This window comes from Alosa sapidissima, chromosome 15 (genome assembly GCF_018492685.1).
Source record: "Alosa sapidissima isolate fAloSap1 chromosome 15, fAloSap1.pri, whole genome shotgun sequence".
NCBI classification, from domain to species: domain Eukaryota; kingdom Metazoa; phylum Chordata; class Actinopteri; order Clupeiformes; family Clupeidae; genus Alosa; species Alosa sapidissima.
Window position 1 is genome coordinate 5,889,761 of NC_055971.1, and position 20,141 is coordinate 5,909,901.

The following is a 20,141-nucleotide window of genomic DNA, read 5'->3' on the forward strand; positions in this document are numbered from 1 at the left end:
TGGAAAGGTGACATACCAGTGGCAGAGCAGGTGAGGGAGTTGTGAGCATACTCTATCCACATCAGTTGTTGTGCCCAAGCCTGGGGTTTGCGAGAAACCATGCACCGCAGCGCCTTCTCCAGCTCCTGGTTTGCCCGCTCGGATTGACCATTGGACTGGGGGTGGAACCCAGAGGTGAGACTCACTGTGGCCCCTAGAAGACGGCAGAACTCCTTCCAGAATGTAGAGGTGAATTGCGGGCCTCGGTCAGAGACAACATCCCTGGGCAGCCCGTGTAGACGGAAGACATGATCAAGAACAGCCTGGGCAGTCTCTCTGGCAGATGGCAGTTTAGGGAGGGGAATGAAGTGTGCCATCTTGCTGAACCGGTCAACCACAGTGAGAATGACCGTCATCCCACCTGATGGTGGGAGGCCAGTTACAAAGTCCAAGGAGACGTGGGACCAGGGTCGTGTGGGCACAGGCAAGGGCTGGAGTAAACCAGCGGGGGGCCGAGTGGAGGACTTGTTCTGATTGCAGGTGGGGCAGGCACGGACAAATTCTCGGACATCCCTTCTCAAAGAAGACCACCAGAAGCGCTGGGCAAGGAGATGGCAGGTGCGGGCGGAGCCCGGGTGGCAGGCAAGGCGGGAGTTGTGTCCCCACTGTATGACCCGGGACCTCAAATTCTCTGGGACGAAGAGACGACCGTCTGGGCATGCACTGGGACTGGGATGGTCACGGAGGGCCTCTTGAATTTCCTCCTCGATATCCCAGGTCAGGGCAGCTACGACGCAGGGATCGGGCAGAATTGATGCAGGTTCCTGGGAAGGGGCGTCATCCTTATGAAACTGACGGGAGAGAGCGTCCGGCTTGGTGTTCCGAGAACCTGGGCGGTATGACAGGGTGAAGTTGAATCTGGTGAAAAACAAGGCCCAGCGGGACTGTCTGGGGTTAAGACGTTTGGCATTGCGGATGTATTCGAGGTTTTTGTGATCGGTCCAGACCAGGAACGGAACTGTGGACCCCTCCAGCCAGTGACGCCACTCCTCCAGGGCAAGCTTGACAGCCAACAGCTCACGGTTTCCAACATCATAATTGCGCTCTGCAGGTGAAAGCCGGCGAGAGCAAAATGCACAGGGGTGCAACTTGTTGTCCTCCTCTGCCCGTTGAGAGAGTATGGCCCCGACTCCCACGTCTGAGGCATCCACCTCGACAACGAACTGCCGGTCTGAATCCGGCATCTGGAGGATGGGGGCAGTGGTGAACCGGGCCTTGAGGGTATGAAAGGCTGTGTTGGCCTCTGGGGTCCAGAAAAAGGGGTGTTTGATGCTGGTCAGAGCTGTGAGGGGAGCGGCGACGGAGCTGTAGTTCCGGATGAATTTCCGGTAGAAATTGGCAAAACCGAGGAATTGCTGCAACATCTTCCTATTCCCCGGAACTGGCCAGGAGGTAACTGCCGAGACCTTTGCGGGGTCCATCTGGATATTGCCTTCAGCGACGATGTATCCCAGGAATGACACAGTCTGAGCATGGAACTCGCATTTCTCCGCTTTGACATAGAGCGAGTTCTCCAGGAGCCGCCGAAGAACCAGCTGGACATGACGGGTGTGTTCGGACAGAGTTCTGGAGAAAATTAAGATGTCGTCCAGGTACACGAAGACGAATTTATTCAGCATGTCCCGCAGCACATCATTCACCAGCGCCTGGAATACCGCTGGGGCGTTGGTGAGACCAAATGGCATTACCAGGTACTCATAATGGCCGGTGTGGGTGTTGAATGCAGTCTTCCACTCGTCACCCTCCCTTACTCGCACTAGGTGGTAAGCATTTCTAAGGTCCAGTTTGGTGAAAATAGTGGATCCCTGGAGCAACTCAAAAGCAGAGGTGAGTAAAGGCAGAGGGTACCGGTTCTTCACTGTGACATCATTCAGACCTCGATAATCAATGCAGGGGCGAAGAGAACCATCTTTCTTTCCCACGAAGAAGAACCCGGCACCAGCAGGAGAGGAAGACGGGCGGATGAGTCCAGCTGCCAGGGAGTCCCTGATGTAATCCTCCATAGTTTTTCTTTCAGGAGGGGATAGTGAGTAGAGGTGACCTTTGGGTGGAGCAGTCCCAGGGAGGAGATCAATGGCACAGTCGTACGGACGGTGTGGGGGCAGAGATGTGGCTTTGGTCTTGTTGAACACCTCTCGGAGGCCATGGTAACATTCAGGGACATTAGAAATGTCGGGGGCAGTGCTGGGAGGTACTGAGCCGGGGGGCAGCGCGGCAGCACGCAAACAGGTCAGGTGGCAGGCATTTCCCCACTCTTTCACAGTTCCGGAGGCCCAATCGAGGTGAGGATTGTGGAGACGGAGCCAAGGGTAGCCCAGGATTAGGGGTTGGCCTGGAGAGCTGAGCAGGTGGAAGCGGATGGTCTCTCGGTGGTTTCCTGACACCATCATTGAGATGGGGGCTGTGACGCTGGTAACTGTGCCAATTACGTGACCGTCCAGGGCCCGGGCTGGAACAGGAGTGGACAAGCGATGGCTTTCCAAGCCCAGCTGACGAGCAAGTCCTGTGTCAATAATGTTTGCTTCTGCGCCAGAGTCCACCAGGGCTGCCAGGGTGTGGGTGGAATCAGACAGGTGAAGACAGACTTGGATGAGGGGTTTACGGCTGATGGAGGGCTGAATGTTCATTGAGCTCATCCGGATTCCTCCTACATCTGGTGAGCTCCGGCTTTTGCTGGACAGGTGGCGACTCGATGACCATCACCACCACAGTACAGGCACAAGTTGGAGGTGATGCGTCGCTGGCGCTCTGCAGGGGTTAGGGAGGCGCGGCCGATCTCCATCGGTTCAGACTGGTCCGGCTGGCTAGATGGTGTGGCAGGTGCGGACAGAAGGGCAGTTGGAACACTCCGTGTGCTAGTGGATGGACTCTGGCGCCCTCTCTCACGACGGCGGGCCTGGATCCTGCGGTCGATGCGGACAGCCAGAGCAATGGCTTCATCAAGAGTGGGGGGTTGATCATGGGAAACCAGCTCGTCCTTTATGTAGTCCGCCAGGCTGTGGAGGAAGGCATCCACCAATGCTTCCATGTTCCAGGAGCTCCGACTTGCCACAGTTCGAAAGTCAATGGAGTAATCCGCAACAGTCCTTCTGCCTTGGCGAATACTCATCAGGATCCGAGATGCCTCGGCTGTTGTGGATTCCAAATCGAATACCTTGAGCATCTCCTCTGCGAATAGGTTGAAGGTTGCACATGCTGGGGTCTGGCGCTCGAACGCCGCCGTTCCCCAGAGTCGAGCTCGGCCCATCAGGTGAGTGATCACGTAACCGACCCTCGCCCCTTCAGTGGCAAAAGTCCTGGGTTGCAGGGTAAACTGGACACGGCAGCTCGTCAGGAACTCCCGTACCTGGGTTGGGTCGCCGCTGAACCGCTCTGGATTGCCGATCCTGGGTTCTGGGGCTCCGGCAGCCACGGCAGCAGTGGACTGGGCAGGAGACTCGGGTGCTGGGCCGGTGAGCAGGCTGGCTGGGGCTGGGCCGGTGGGAGCAGGCAGAGGAGAAAGGTTGGTGAGAAGTTGAATGATCATTGCAAGTTGTTGCTGTTGCTGCTGGAACTGCTGACGCTGTTGGTAGCCGGCTTGAAGTAGGGAGGCAATGTCAGCAGTGTTGCGGTTGGCCTCTCTCTCTGTCTCTTCCAGGCGTTGCATGGCGGTGGGTGGTTCTGGTTCGTCGGTTTCCATGCTGGTTCGACCGTGCGCTGGGTCCATGTTTGGTCAGATCGTACTGTCAGACACCAAACAGGACGAGGACCACAAAAGCGTCACGTTCAAAATTTTATTTAAGGGTTGGGGGTTAAGGGGGTTCCGGGGGGGGGTACAGGAGTTCCAAGAGTCTGCGTGTGTGTGTTCCCCCAGTAGCCGAACAGCGATGGCAGGAGCTGGATGATCCGGGAAGTCCTGGGGGAAGCACACACACAACAGCAATTGAAACGAAGCAGCAGTACAGTCAAGGACTAGGCGGTATTCGTAGAAGAGGGACGGAAGGCAGGTCAAGATTACCAGGGCTGGAGAACACAGAAGTAGTCGAGCGGGTCTGGGATCACAGGCAAAGAGTCAGAGGCGTTTTCCAAAACAGGCAGGTAACTGGTGCTGGTTGCAGACGATCTGACAAGTGTGGACTGAAAAGCAAGGCTTTATATACAGGACATGATGAGTGGTGAATGCAGTGCAGCTGGGAGGTTAACGAGGGTGAGGCAGAGCAGAGCAGGAACAGGTGGAGGTCATCAGACTTCAATCAGCACGTGTTACCAGGCAGAGAGAGAGCTCATGACATACTGAGACTTATCCAAGATCTACACTGAGACATTCTGAGAACTATATTGTTGTGTGAGGACTATACTAACTATATGGAACTTGTATACTTGTGAATCATATTAGTCAACCATTCATACCTTTGAATCATACCTGTGCTGTAACATCTGTGAAACTTAGCTGTGCTGTTAGACCTCTGTTTTTAGACCTGAGCTGTGCTGTGTGAAAATTAAGATCTAAGTTCTGTCTAAAACTGATCATCTGAAGGGCTGACTCTTTTATTCTTCAGTATATATCACCATCAAATTTGACCTATTGTCATTAACTGAGGCCTCTAGCTGTTGCTGCCAGTTCAGAATTAAAACTGATAAATAAATCTGTCTTATTATTGGTTAACTTTAAAATTTGGTTTCAACAACTTTGATTTTTTGACTTCAAGCTTGCATTGGTTGTTAAGTGTTCATTAGTGTGTTCTGAGTATCATTCTGCTGTTTCTGCAGTACTGTATTAAAATCAATATTGATCAATATTGAATTGACTATTTGTACTGACTGTCATATACTCTAAAATAACATCTAACCAAGTACAGTAGGTGGTTGTCTGTAAATCTATGTAATCTGAATAATCATACTGTAAGTAATGTTATACACAGCAGTTTTTAAATTTACATGCAATGGTAATTCCCTGGAATTACATTTTCTAGTTTTGTTATTGTTATTATTTTATTATTAATATTTTCTGTATTTTTATTTTCCCTTCCTCCTTTATAATGTTATGTAGGTTGTCTTATTATTTGTTTTATTTTGTTTTATTTTCCACAATTATTATACTAATCTCTTGATATTCCATTGCCACTGTGTAATCCCGGCTTCACTGAAAATGAGGACTTACCTCAATGAACCTCTGAGAATAAATAAAGATTGAATGAATGAATGAAAAGTGTTACGGAGCACTGGAGGTGTCATTGCAAGATATTTTTGTATAAGAATGTGCACTCATTTTAGTAAATTGTGCACTCATTCTACTAAATTGTGGCCTCATTTTACTAGATTGTGTGCACAATTTAGTATATTGTGTGCTTGTTTTACTACATCATGCTCTCGTATGGATATACACCAAAAAATATCTTACAATGACCCCTCTAGGGTTCAGTAATTAATGTTATATTAAGATCAAAAATCTATTTGGTATTGTTTTTTAGTATGAAGAGACTTACCGCAGTCGCGCTATCCGGAGAATTTTTTTTCGTTGTTCGTTGTTTACATGTGTTGAATGGAAGTCAATGGGAGCCGTAAATCATTAATAGAGGTGACCAAAGAATTTATCCGGATAGTGTGACTGCGGTGCTGGTAGGGAGACAGTTGGTAAGTGTTCTTAACAGTCTTCTGTAATAAACTCTGGGTTCGCTAACTAGGTTGTTGGTGCTTCGTTTTATGTGTAGAGGCCCTAAGCAAGCTACTGACGAGGTTTGGTGCTGTTTTGAACAATATTACTGGTTAAAAAATGCTATTTGGGAAGCGTTTAGCTTACTGCCGATAACTACGCCACTGTTTGCGATTTGGGGCTATAGCATATCAGGCCAAGCTCTGACAGTATAAGATTGCTAATTAGTAACTCTGTTGCAACATGACAGTTCATTTAAACTTCACAAGGAGTTTGGCAAATTGATATACAAGCTTAATGCGGCCAAAAAACTGGAAGTACTTCATAGGTGTGCAAATATATGAAAAATAATTGACATTCTAAAGACCGCATCAGAATAGGAAATTCAACCAAGCAGTGGTATGAACCATGTATATTGTATTGCTTTGTTAAACAATAATTGTATCATCAGCGGGAGATAATGCAAAACTTGCTGTTTGCAATGAGCACGGCGGGGCATAGTTTATTTTCTTCACATACTGTATTAGATGTGATGTGGTCCTATTTTGCACTGCTATGTGGTAGATCTAGATCTAGCTATTAATTCAGCCATTATACACACAAGTTATTAAATCAGCCATTACTCTATGTTCAGGCTGAATTCACGTGCATGCATGTGTTATTGGAGGAGTTCTCGGAGGATCTCTGGTATGATGTTCCCTGTGGGGGTATCTTGATCACTATAAACTGGGGCTCCTCGCTTTATCATTTCACTGGCCTCCATTTTGTGTTTCATAGTCATGATACAGCCAACTCTGCTTCTACTCCTTGCGAGTTTGTGTGCTAATGGACTGATGCAGCAGAGTTGTAGTCTGCTGGGCCAGCCAGCACGGCCTCTCTTGTCATCCGAGGGAGATATCAATATCGGGGCAGTTTTTTCAATACACAGAGAGCCACAGGTGGAGACTCATACTTTTACATCAGAGCCAGAGCCTACATCTTGTATAAGGTTTGTACTGAGAGGAGCCTATTTTATTTATTATTAATTGTACATTAATGGATAATGAGTTATAACTAACTAATAACTAATAAGAGTAATAACATTGTTAGGTTTCAATTATTGTAAAGACTAACATTGTTAGGGTTCATCAACTATTTTAAGTCCTTGTATTTTGTATATCATGAATATTGTTACAGACTGAATCTGCGTGAGTTTCAGTTTGCTCAGACACTTATTTTTGCGATAGAGGAGATAAACAACAACACAAACCTCCTCCCTGGCACAACTCTGGGATATAAAATATATGACTCCTGTGGCTCTATTTCCCTGGCAGTCCGTTCAGCTATGGCTTTGATGAATGGCTATGGGGAGACACTGAGTGAAGAATCATGCCAACGACCACCGGCTGTTCAAGCCATTGTTGGGGAATCTAGCTCCTCTCCCACTATTGGCATATCAACTGTAGTGGGACCCTTCAGCATGCCTGTGGTAACACATTATAATTATGTTTAATATCAAAAGGACTGTAAAAATGATATATTTCTGATGCTATGCAACTTGTTATGTTTCACTTAATTGTTTTTCATTCAGCCTTCTTTTTGCCTTTTAATCCAATTTCTAGGTGAGTCATTTTGCCACATGTGCTTGTCTCAGCAACACAAAGAGGTTCCCAACCTTTTTCAGAACTATTCCTAGTGACTACTACCAGAGCAGAGCACTGGCACAACTGGTCAAGCTATTTGGCTGGACTTGGGTTGGAGCTGTCAGAAGTAGGGGTGATTATGGGAATAATGGAATTGCCACCTTTGTGGAAGTTGCACAAGAACTTGGTATTTGTATAGAGTATTCTGAAGCCTATTTCCGAACGGATCCAAAAGAAGATTTACTGAGGATCATTGAGGTGATGAAAACGGCCACTGCCAAAGTAGTGGTGGCATTTCTAGCACTTGGGGACATAATTCCTCTTTTAAATGAGCTGGCACAACATAACGTGTCAGGGTTGCAATGGGTGGGCAGTGAGTCATGGATCACTTCTAAAGGCCTATCGGAAACAAAAGCCTACAGATTCTTAACGGGTGCTGTAGGGTTTGCAATTGGAAATGTAAAGCTGGAAGGCTTGAAGGAGTTTCTCATCAATGTGCATCCCTCAAAAGCACCAAAAAACCTCTTACTCAGAGAGTTTTGGGAGACAGCATTTCAGTGCTCATTTAAAAACACCCCCTTTGGAGGCACGCAGTGCACAGGATCAGAGAGCTTACAGACTCTGCAGAATCAGTACACAGATGTATCTGAGCTGCGCATCTCCAATAAAGTCTACACAGCTGTATATGCCATTGCACACTCTCTACATAATCTTCTCATGGATGCAGCAGTCTCCAATGAAACCCATAGAAATATTTTAGTTCCTGAAAAGGTACATTTAAGATCAAAAGAGTATAATTCAAAAAAAGTAATTTGAACAATGTGAATTTGACTATTAATTTAACCAACAGGTGCTTGAATATTTAAAGAAGGTTAATTACACCTCTAAAACTGGGGAGCAGATTTTCTTTGACTCCAAGGGAGACCCTGCAGCCAGGTATGAGCTGGTCAATTGGCAGCCGGATGATGATGGAACTTTGCAGTTCCGATCTGTGGGAATCTATGACACATCAATGCCCCCAGAGCAGCGTTTTATTCTGGACCAAGTCGGCATGATATGGGCTGGTGGTCAAACCAAGGTAACGCATAAAACAAGATCACTGTATAAGAACAGCAGGAATCTGCTAATACTATAGATTCAACTAATGGCTTAATGTTTTACAGCAGTTCATTGTGGTTATTTTGTCCCTCTCTGTATCAAAAAGGTGCCTGTGTCTGTGTGCAGTGAGAGCTGTCCTCCAGGCACCAGGAAGGCTGTACAGAAAGGCAAGCCTGTTTGCTGCTATGACTGTATACCATGTGGAGAGGGAGAGATCAGCAATGAAACAGGTATATACCATTTCAATCCAACTATAACATATATTTTGACATATATATGATGAAACATTACATCATGTTTTTAAATATTTTTTCAGATTCTAATGACTGCATACCTTGTGATGGGGAGTACTGGTCAAATGAGAATAGGGATCAGTGTGTGTTAAAATATATTGAATTCCTTTCTTACTCTGAAATTATGGGAATTGTTCTTGTATTTTTTTCTCTGTTTGGAACATTAATTACTATTTCGGTGGCAGCTGTGTTCTACATACACAGAGAGACGCCAATTGTCAAAGCCAACAACTCTGAGCTGAGCTTTTTACTGCTCTTCTCACTGACTCTGTGTTTCCTTTGCTCTCTTACTTTCATTGGTCGGCCCTCTGAGTGGTCCTGTATGTTGCGTCACACAGCGTTTGGGATCACATTTGTTCTCTGCATCTCCTGTGTTCTGGGGAAAACAATAGTGGTGTTAATGGCCTTCAGAGCCACTCTTCCAGACAGTAATGTCATGAAGTGGTTTGGGCCTCTGCAACAGAGACTCAGTGTTCTTGGCTTCACTCTCATACAAGTGCTTATATGTGTCCTGTGGTTAACTATATCCCCTCCATTCCCATACAAGAATATGAACCTTTTCAAAGACAAAATCATTCTTGAATGTGATGTGGGTTCAGCTATAGGATTCTGGGCCATATTAGGCTATATTGGACTCCTTGCACTCTTTTGTTTCATACTGGCTTTTCTGGCTCGTAAACTACCTGATAACTTTAATGAAGCCAAATTCATCACATTCAGTATGCTGATATTCTGTGCAGTCTGGATCACTTTTATTCCTGCTTATGTCAGCTCTCCTGGAAAGTTCACAGTTGCAGTTGAGATATTTGCCATTTTGGCATCTAGTTTTGGATTACTGCTTTGCATTTTCACTCCAAAATGTTACATTATTTTAATAAAGCCCGAGCAAAACACAAAGAAACACTTAATGGGGAAGACAGCAACAAGGTCTCTGTAGCGGATAATTTAGTCCCAATTCCTCATATTATCTGCTCTTTTATTCTTAAGAGTTCTGTCATGTGTTGTATCCATCCATTTAATTGGAACTGAAAATGTAAAAAAATTTTTTGATGAGATAAATCAGTTTGTTTTGCAGCGTTAGAATACACATGGCTTTATTTATAATTCAAATTACATGGAACTTTTAGCATTTATTTAGTGTCATTAGCAATAAACACTATCTCAAGGCACTAGGCTTGCTCACAGTGGTATTAGACAGGACAGAATCCACAAAGGGCCCTGACCCATTAGCTTTGCTCTCCACAGGCCCCACTCCAGGCTGTGGTGCTCTCCAGGTCAGGCCCAGACACACTGGACAGCCCCTCATCACATCTTTCTCATGCATGCTGTGGATATGTATTGTGTACTACAACATAAAAAATAAAATTGCCTTTTTACATCTCTATGCCCAGAACTAATCATGCGCTGTATGTGAGAAGCACAGATTGTAACAGGCATTTTCTATGAATTGTAGTGGCATGACTAATAATGAGATTATATTGAACTTTCTATTGCACAGAATTGTATTGTGGAATAAATGAGTGAGCTCTTTGTATTTGTAAATACAATAAATATGGTCCCATTCATGTTTAATTACCACCACCACCAATTTGAAGCATACCTATTGGCTGAGAAATCCTCATTTACAGTACATATACTACATAGCTGAGGGTTGACTCTCCATGTACGTGCACCATTTTAAAATAACGGTGGCCAGCAAGGGACATATGCGAAATACAGCTCAGTCTTTGGCGTCTGCATGTTAGCTTGGATTCATCTGCAGAATTTCCCTACATTCATCAATGTAAGTTACAAACCCATTTTCTACAAGCCACATGTCTTCCTAACATTCAGACGTTGAAGTTGTATTTTCCAACTAAATAAATAAAGAGAAAACTAACTTTGTGATCTGTCACTGTCTCAGGAAAGCTCTTGTTCTAAGTTATTTGTTCTCAAAGGCTCTAGACCCAGACACAGTTGATAACTAACCTAACATAGTTTTTTGCTAGAACTAGTAGACTACCACAAAGTTGCTGAACGTGTGTTATTTCAGGTTAGTTTGCAAGTTTAAGTCCTTATCTGCTACCTAGCTAGCGAACAGCACTAGCCGTTCCCATTCACTTTCCGTTTACTTTAGCTAGCTCGGTTAACCCAACGTGACAGTACAACGATATATTTAGTGATATGAATGGCACAATTGGCAGAAGATTAGGGAAAAAGATTCTGGACATTTTGGAATAATGTGATAAATGCCATTTTTCAATGCATTTTTCCACAATGGTTTTCTGTATATCCAAGTGCTGCCACCTCACCCTACCGCCTGACCCCTAGACTGACCTCTTTGATGTTGGAGGTCAAAAGTCAACATCATAAATACCTTGAATGTGATATCTCAAGAACGCCTTGACACATACTCTAGCTCTAGATCTCTACTCCATACCATGGTACCAACGAATACCGTAGGTAACATATCTGAATCTCGGCAGACGTTACCTTTCCTTTTGCCTGTTAAATGTACCTGTGCTGGTACAGATTACCTCAGTATATTGACCCCTATGACATGTTTGTCCATGCACTTGAAGAAATAAAATGCAACCTTTATTTCAAAAGCAATTTATTGATTATATACAATAATCATGTAAATCATTGTGACCAACAAAACAATCACACCGATATAGGAACGCCACCTATTACCACTCTCTTACGTATATATCACTTAATATTCATTTCTATACAAACCAAGACGGCGGATTCCAAAAGAAACGCAAGCACCCACACCATACATGTAAAGTCTAAATTAGCTATGTACCAAAAATTACATTTTACTGTGACTCGAAGAGCTGTAAACAGTGTTGTAAGGCTGCGTGTACAAATCCGCTTGGAGCTCCAGTGGAATTTTGATTTGCGATGAGAATTCTCAGTCTAACCATTGATGTGCCGTGAGAAAGGTCGGAAATAGGCACCAGCACTAAACTCCGAGCGTAGTAAACAAAATCGGATATTTCAGGCAGTAAAAGCCCCGGTAAGAACCAAACTAGATTTTGTTCAAATCTACACACCTATGGCTACTGAAAAATGTAAGGTTCATTTATCAAATGTTATTTCTAAGCATTAAAAAAACATCATTTTAGAATCTTTGAACGAAAGGGGCGGTAAACCGTCCAATAAAGTGCATCTCCAAACCGTCCAATAAAGTGCATCTCCATCTAAAATGGAAAAAAATATTAAGTTGTATAATAGTAATAGTATAAAAAATCAATATCATGTCATAAATTAGTGCTTTGTATTTAGTAGAGCCCTGGAGGAGGCCTAGCCTACCGCCTGACTGGGCGACTAGACCTCACCCTGGGCCTAGGAGAGCTCTCCATGGCAGCCCTGGGGTCAGAAGGCAGCCTGGGGCTTTGCTGGAGTCAGTAGCCGGCTTCAGACCATTGAGGCAAAGCCGAGCTAGCCAGGCTGTGCCGGGGCTAATTGCTTTCACACCTTCAGGTGCAGGTGCCAACTGGTGCCACTTGGGGGCTATATTGGTGCTACTGGCCCCTGATTTCTGGCCCACCCTAAACGTTGGGCCACTTGGTGCTAGAGCCGGTGTGTGAAGTTGAGAAACATGATCGAATGGAATGGCTATGAAAGCACAGCAGTATTTGCTAGTATACCGAGTTTAGTGATAGCGGTTACGTCTGTATTAAAGATGTTTGCCTGTAGGCTAACTCTGTCCAGAGGTCACCATGTAGCACAGTAGGCTAAAATTAAAAGTGAACTTCTGAGTTAATTAACATAGACAAACGTCCCACGTCCCCAACTATCGTAAAAGCTCCAATTTTAGTTTCAGCCCCTTTCGTTCAGAAATTCTAAAATAAAGATGTTTTTTAATACTTCAAAATAACATTTGATAAATGAACCTTACATTTTCCAGTAGCCATAGATCTGTAGATTTGAAAGTCTGGTTTGGTTCTTAGCAGGAGCATCTGCTGCCTTCAAAATCCTATTTCCTTTACTGTGCACTCGGAGTTTGGTGCTGGGCTGGTGGGTGGCCACTCAAACGGCACATCTTCATGAAATCAAAATTCCACTGGAGCTCCAAGCGGATTTATACACACAGCCTTACAACACTATTTACAGCTCTTCGAGTCACGGTAAATTGTCATTTATGGTACATAGCTCATTTAGATACATGTTGTGTGTGCTTGTGTTTCTTTAGGAATCTGCCATCTTGGTTTGTATAGAAATGACACGTAAAAGGACAGAAATAGGTGACTGACTTCAATAGCATACAGTATAGGAAAGAGATACGCGACTTTCTGCTCATCCTGTGTGAAAATAGGTGGTATTGGTGACATTTTCACAAGCGAGGGTGTGTCGAGGTGTAATGCGGAGAGGCTAATGGCCTGACAGTCTGAACACAAACGTGTCAGGGTCATGAGGCTTTTAGCCTGGGCTACTATCACCAGGTGGCCCCTCAAATTACCCTAGCCTGGCCTGGCTTGACGGTCTGAAGCCGGCTAGTGTTAGGCTTGGGGTGGGGACAGTGGTGAGGGTGGGTGTCTGCATGCTGCAGGGCCTAACAGAGCTCTACAGTGCAGTCATGTGGTCAGAAGGCAGCCTGGGCCTATGCTGGACTCACTGTTATGCTTGGGGTGAAGAGAGTGGTAAGGGTGGGTGTCTGCATGCTGCCCAGGGCCTAGCAGAGCTCTGCAGGGCTCTGGAGTCAGAAGGTAGCCCAGGCCTCTCACAAGGCCTCGGGCCTATGTTGGAGTCAACTCCGCTGCACGTCAGGGAGTTCTTTGCCTCTCGCCGTCGTCCATTAATTCCGTAAAACAGGACACCTTGGCGGCCGTTATCCCTTACTTAACTGACATAACCCTACATGAAACATTACCGAGAGAGCTCTCAAATGCACAAGTTCTGTGCACTTTCAGTCAGAGTGTTTGCACTATGCCTGAAACACACGTGCATACCTAAATCCTCAAATTATGGCCGGGATTCTATTTATAGCCAGGCCTCAGATTCGGACAAATAAAGGCCAGTAATAATTTTGTTACGATTTAACTCATAAAAAAGCTCTTCTTAATATTTTATATTGTTGGTTGGTTTAATATTGTTGCCAATGAAAAGTCATTGCCCTACACCATGAGTCTCCAACACGACGCTCTCAAGCTACCAGTCCCTTTCCACCCCTTCTGAGCTTGCCCGAGGCTGAAGCAGTAACCTACATTTAAACACAATTGTTGCTGCCAGGCATCAGCCTACGAATTTTATAAAAAAGTAAATAATGCATAATTTAAAAAAAATAACTCAATTTAGGCTATTGTAGACCTCTTTGGGTCCGTGTAACGCTTTGCAGTGCTTTGTTCTATCTGCTCCAGCCATCTGATCCAAATAAAAAATGTATTCAATAATCCAATTTTCTATTTTTTTTAACTGGTCAGCAAATAGATAATTGCTACTATTTTCTAAATTTGTCATTAGTCATACAAGATAAAGAACATCAGAAACTGGATTGGAAACAAAAGTAAAATTCAGTTAATATTGGATTTTTGCCTTTTTTAACGTTTTTGTTGGGCTAAACCACAAGTGTAGGGGGGGTGACCTGATATAACAGAGGGCGCGGTGTTGATCACATTTTATCAGCGGATGTAGAGATGAAGGGCTATCAAACACAGTTCAGCTTGAGTCAAGGTGCGATTGATAAGGTCAGCTCGAGACCAGAACTTCAGATGTAGAGGGAGACATTGCTGCATCCTGACACTTATGAGTACAGTACGTGTTCTACACATGTCTCTGGGAGGCTACTCATGTTCTGGGAGGCTTTGGAGACCTACATGAGTGTTACCAATGGACTTGAGCCGTAGTAGCCTACAGGCAATTTGCTGTTGATATTAATAAATGGATAAACTCTACTCTTAGTTATCTCCATTGCAGCAGATCTAACTTGAACGTTAAGCTACTCCATTTAATTGGGAATGCGCCTGCGCTCACGAGAGGGAGAGAGAGCGGCAGGTTCCAGCTGGCTTGTCATTGTTGATAATTAATATCTCCTTCGTATAAGAAATTTTTAAAAGGAAATCATGAAGGCAACATTAGTTCGCACTACTGACCATTTATAAACTCTGAGAGGGCACAGCCATAGGTACAGCACTAGCTATAGTGGAGCGGGCAGAAGATCATTGAGACATAAATGTGAAATATTCTTAAAGCGACAGTGCACAATTTTTTATACATGTGTTAAACAGCATCAAATTAGCAGTATTTTTTAAGCAATTAATATTTTAAAACAAATACTTTTGATACTAAATGATAAGCTACGGGGGTGGTTGTGCGGCCCGCCAGCCAATTTTCAAAACCCAATGTGGCCCTTGAGCCAAAAAGTTTGCCCACCCCTGGTCTAGGCCCTAGACTGATGTCGATGGCAAAGCATTCTGCTTCGGGGAATTATTTGCTATGGCATGGCCATGGTATTCAAATATACTGTAGATATGTTCAACATAGGCTGAAAGTTATGTTTAACGTCCCATCTCCCAAAAATCGGCTAAATTTTATTTATTAATCTCTAAAGTAATGAGTCAAAATCACGAACAACTTCAGGCGGCGCTCTCGTCCATCATCTAGCCTGGCCCAGCTAGATGGTATTCTCCACCCGGTGCTCGTGGTTCAGTCCAAACACAAGCGCAAAAAAGGGAAAATTAGAAAATTGACACACCATTTCAATTTAACTTCTGAACAGAAAACCGTAACTGTGCTCAACTGAAAATCAAAATAAGCATCAATAACCCATTTACTGTGCCGTCCTAAAGAATGGATAACGGATTTTTAAGCCTATTTTTATATTTTTTCATGTGAATTCTGCAAATTGAACACAGCACTGCAAAGTGTTACATGGACCCTCTTTGGCTAGACGGAATAAGGTTTCCATTACAGCACAGCACACGTTCCATGAATTAATGAAAACGGATGTCTTATCTCGCAATATGATGGAAATCCCGACACTCTTTCAACTACATGAGACTTAATAGTGAACCATCAAATACCCCACAGATTTCAGTGGTCATCAGTCCCAATATTTAACAATATAACCAAACAGTCCAAACGTAAATTAAATCCCAAATCGAACATCTCCTACCAGTATGCCACTCCAAACGTAAAGTAGGCCTATGTCTCACAATAAAATGCACCACGTAAGAAATAAAGGCCTAGCTGCCACGAATACAAGCCTGCCCCAAATAAAGGTGCTGTGCTTTGCACAGCCTAAATAAAAGACCACAGCCATAATTTGAGGATTTACGATAGTCTGTCTCCTAAACATTCTTCACCCATTACCTAGACATGCATGAAAACATTTGAAAACAAAACTCACTGCCATACACCGTGTTCCAAATTGCCGCAGAGAGATGCCGCACACTCCGAGTACGCTAATTACTTTATTGAAGCGATAACGTCTCGGCCAGTCTGGCCTTCTTCAGATCGCATATAGCAATACAGATTCAACCCTTAGTCTTATAGAGGTTAGTCTAGTCAGGCCTACTTCAAACACCTGACATCAATCCAATCAGCTCCCTATTATTCCACATTCCACATTATTAAGCATGCCACAGGTTTCAAGCAATATGGGAAAGAAAAAGGATCTCTCTGCTGCTGAAAAGCCTGAAATTGTGCACTACCTTGGACAACGTATGAAAACATTGGATATTTCCCAAAAACTTATGCGTGATCATCGTACTGTGAAGAAATTTGTCACTGATTCAGAGCACAGGAGGGTTCGTGCAGACAAAGGCATAATAAGGAAGGTTTCTGCCAGACAAATTCATAGGATTAAAGGAGCTCTAAGCGATGCCACGTGTTTTTTAGGCTAAAACATTTTATGTCACTTAATGCAAACATCACCTAACCAATCGCTAGCTGTCTGTGTCCTGAATACACTGTAAAAAAATGTGATCTCTGTGGACAGCCCTGGCTCCAAAAATGGCAACAAAAACAAATTGGACAAACCTAACCCATAAAAACATATCAAACTGTTCCAGCAAATCACAGACAAGATGTGCGTTTAGAAGAGTTTCAATTGCATGGGAGGGAGGGGGAAGAAGTAGCGAGCTAGCTCTCTGTTTTGTTTGAAAGTCAACAGAAGTGACGTTACCCAGCATCGCTTAGAGCACCTTTAAGAGAACAGCTGCTAAAATGCCATTGCAAAGCAGCAAACAGGTATTTGAAGCCGCTGGTGCCTCAGGAGTCCTGCAAACCTCAAGGTGTAGGATCCTCAAGAAGTTTGCAAGTGTGCATAAACCTACTATTCGGCCACCCCTAAACAATGCTCACAAGCAGAAACGGTTGCAGTGGGCTCAGGAATACATGAAGACTAATTTTCAAACAGTTTTGTTTACGGATGAGTGCCGTGCAACCCTAGATGGATGGATGGAGTAATGGATGGTTGGTGAATGGCCACCATGTCCCAACAAGGCTGAGACATCTGCAAGGAGGTGGCGGAGGCATGTTTTGGGCCGGAATCATGGGGAGAGAACTGGTAGGCCCCTTTAGGGTTTAGAGTTTCTGACTGACCACTTTCTTCCGTGGTACAAAAAGAAGAACCGTGCCTTCCGTAGCGAAATCATCTTTATGCATGACAATGCACCATCTCATTGGCTGCTATGGGCATAAAAGGAGAGAAACTCATGGTGTGGCCCCCATCTTCCCCTGACCTCAACCCTACTGAGAACCTTTGGAGCATCCTCAAGCAAAAGATCTATGAGTGTGGGAGGCAGTTCACATCCAAGCAGCAGCTCTGGGAGGCTATTCTGACATCCTGCAAAGACATTAACCCTTAGAACCCGATTGACACAAAGTGCATCAAAAAACACACCCTTTCTTCTCTGTTACATTGCTCCGCGACTGTTCATCACAACGAGACAAAACCTTTATTTCATGACAGAGAAGAAGTGGGGCTTTCCAAAGAGACTACGCACTTGTCTGTACGATCAAGTATGAAAATTAAAAAAAATCATGAAATTAAATACAATTGCATCATATTTAAAGTCTATACTTCTCCGCGTTCACCTGCGCACCCATTACTCTCGTTTGAATTACTCGCGAACCCGTGATCGCATAGATATGGCAAGCATATCAGATGAAAGAGGAGAAACAGGGCTATCCATTGGTACCATGGATATCGATCTTTCTGGCTTATAAAAACAGACGAAGTGATTGCAAAATATTAACGTCATGTACACAAACCAACGCTGCACACCCATTACTCTCGGAGTAATTACTCACGGACCCGTGATCGGATATATATGCCACGTATGTTAGATGAAAGAGGAGACACAGAGCTATCATCTGATACCAAATACATCCTTCTGGGTTATAAAACAGACGAAGTGACAGCAAAATAATAACTTCATATAGCTGGACTTACCCCACGTTTTTGTCTGTTTTTGTGGCAAAGCATGTTTATAACCCAACGCTATCGTGTGTTTCTCTATGGCAAAACATGTTCATAATCCGGTTTTGAGATCCTAGCAAATTCCTGCATGGCATCCAATTCTAGGCTCACATTGCATCCCAATTTGTTCAACAAAGAAATACCTTTTTTGCCTTTACTTTGTTCATGGCAATGCAGTAAAAAGTTGAGAATCATCGTGAGTGCATACACCATAGTCACACATGCTAACAGGCAAACTTGGGTCAAGTCAGGTCAGATCAGTTCGTGTCACAGATATGGAGCGCAGAATGGTCATTTTTCATCGCTAAATAAAAAATGGCATTTATTTCCGTAAATCACACACCACATATTTCTGTAAATTGCTCAGCCCCAGAGTATCCTTCAACATGGCAATTATATTGCCCGTTTCAGGACAGTCTGCCCTACACACACATGAAATGCATGTAGAGCTATGAGCTTGCTGTGGTGAGATACAGGTCAAAATATAAGAATGTTTATAATATGATTTTTATATTTTAATTCTTTAAAAATCAAAATAAAATCAATGCTAGTACTAATACAGTACTAATGTAATAAAACTAACAGTAAAAAAATCAATGCTAGTACTAATACTAATATGATGGCAGATCTGGATAGCCTAGACTCTGCTGAAAAAAACAATATATAATATGTGTGTGTGGCACTTACAATGACCAGAATAAATCCTTATGAATAAAGGTAGTGAAAATGCCCTAAAAACAGCTTAGGGTTCTAAGGGTTAAAGCAGAAACTCTTCAAGAACTCACAAGTTCAAAGGATGCAAGAATTGTGAAGGTGATATCAATGAAGGGGTCCTACTGTATGTTTACATGTAACTTGGCCTGTTAAGATGTTTTTGATTGAAATAACTTATACTTGAAATAACAACCTATAAAATGTCTTGAAACTCATAATATTTTGGAACAGTGCATTTTGAGTTTTTTATTTTTGAAAAAAAAAATAAATACTGTTATCATTGCAAGGTTTGTTCAATAAAATTCGAATTATACTTTAATGGTTGACTTGGAAATTATGCAACTATTCTACTATTTAGGAAAATCTGAGAAAAATGTAATTTGCATAATAATTTGGAATGCAGTGTATATGTAACATTTGATCGCTGCTTTGCTACAAATGATCTTTCACGTAATGAATGCGCACACTAGAAAGTGAAAGTAGGCCTACTATACGCTCCGTGTCTGTAGCTACAATGATTATAATGTTCCTCAAATGGAGAACACATCCAACTTTTGCTTTCCTTTCCTGTCGATAGCGGTTGATGAAGAAGCAGGGGTCGGCAACCCGCGGCTCCGGAGCCGCATGTGGCTCTTTGATCCCTCTGATGCGGCTCATAATTAATGAGTATTTAATTAAAATGTATTTTATTTTAGTTCGTTCATTTTCAAAATGTAATATTGTGGGTCTATCTGAGTAATTTATATAACTTTCCACCTCACTTGACTCCGTAACCGTAGCCTGCACAATATTGTTACATTCGCGGTTCGTTGCCATGTCAATATCAAACAAAATCACCGATTTCCCTCCATTTCAGTCAACTCAATTCTTGCGTCTCACTGAATATGAGCCAGCCAGACTCCAAGGCCATCACCAAATCTAATCTCTGGAAGGCCTAATGTTCAATTTCGCCAATGACATGTCAACGAAAATTGAGTGTTGTGTTATTAACTATGATGTTACTTTGCATACCAAAGGACACTGGGAAAATAGGGGGTGGTGTTTAGCCTACATGGGAAGCCTAAGCCTACTTCTGTCATTCCACTTTACAAAATGTATTAAAAAAATCCTCTGTTGAATGAAAGTAACTGTAAATTAAATATCTAAACTTTTTCTTGTAACCGTCTTTATGTGGCTCTTTTGAGATTAAAAAAATAATACATTTGGTTAAGGTGGCTCTCCAGGCAAAAAAGGTTCCCGACCCCTGACCTAGGCTATAATTTGACTTCAGCGGTGACAAATCCTGCTGAGTGAGAGAGAGAGAGAGAGGCAGCCGCAAAGTGGTCCTGTGCGCG

At 43.5% G+C, this 20,141-nt stretch overlaps 1 protein-coding gene across 1 annotated transcript in view; it reads left to right on the top strand.

The window, feature by feature from the left end:
• The first annotated feature begins 8,305 nt into the window (after window positions 1-8,305).
• The window catches only part of LOC121684541 (extracellular calcium-sensing receptor-like), a 30,869-nt gene continuing 19,033 nt past the window's right edge, over window positions 8,306-20,141 (top strand). Inside the window, exon 1 of the mRNA XM_042064602.1 lies at window positions 8,306-8,371. Within this exon, the coding sequence (XP_041920536.1) occupies window positions 8,306-8,371 (66 nt within the window). The remainder of the gene's footprint in view (window positions 8,372-20,141) is intronic.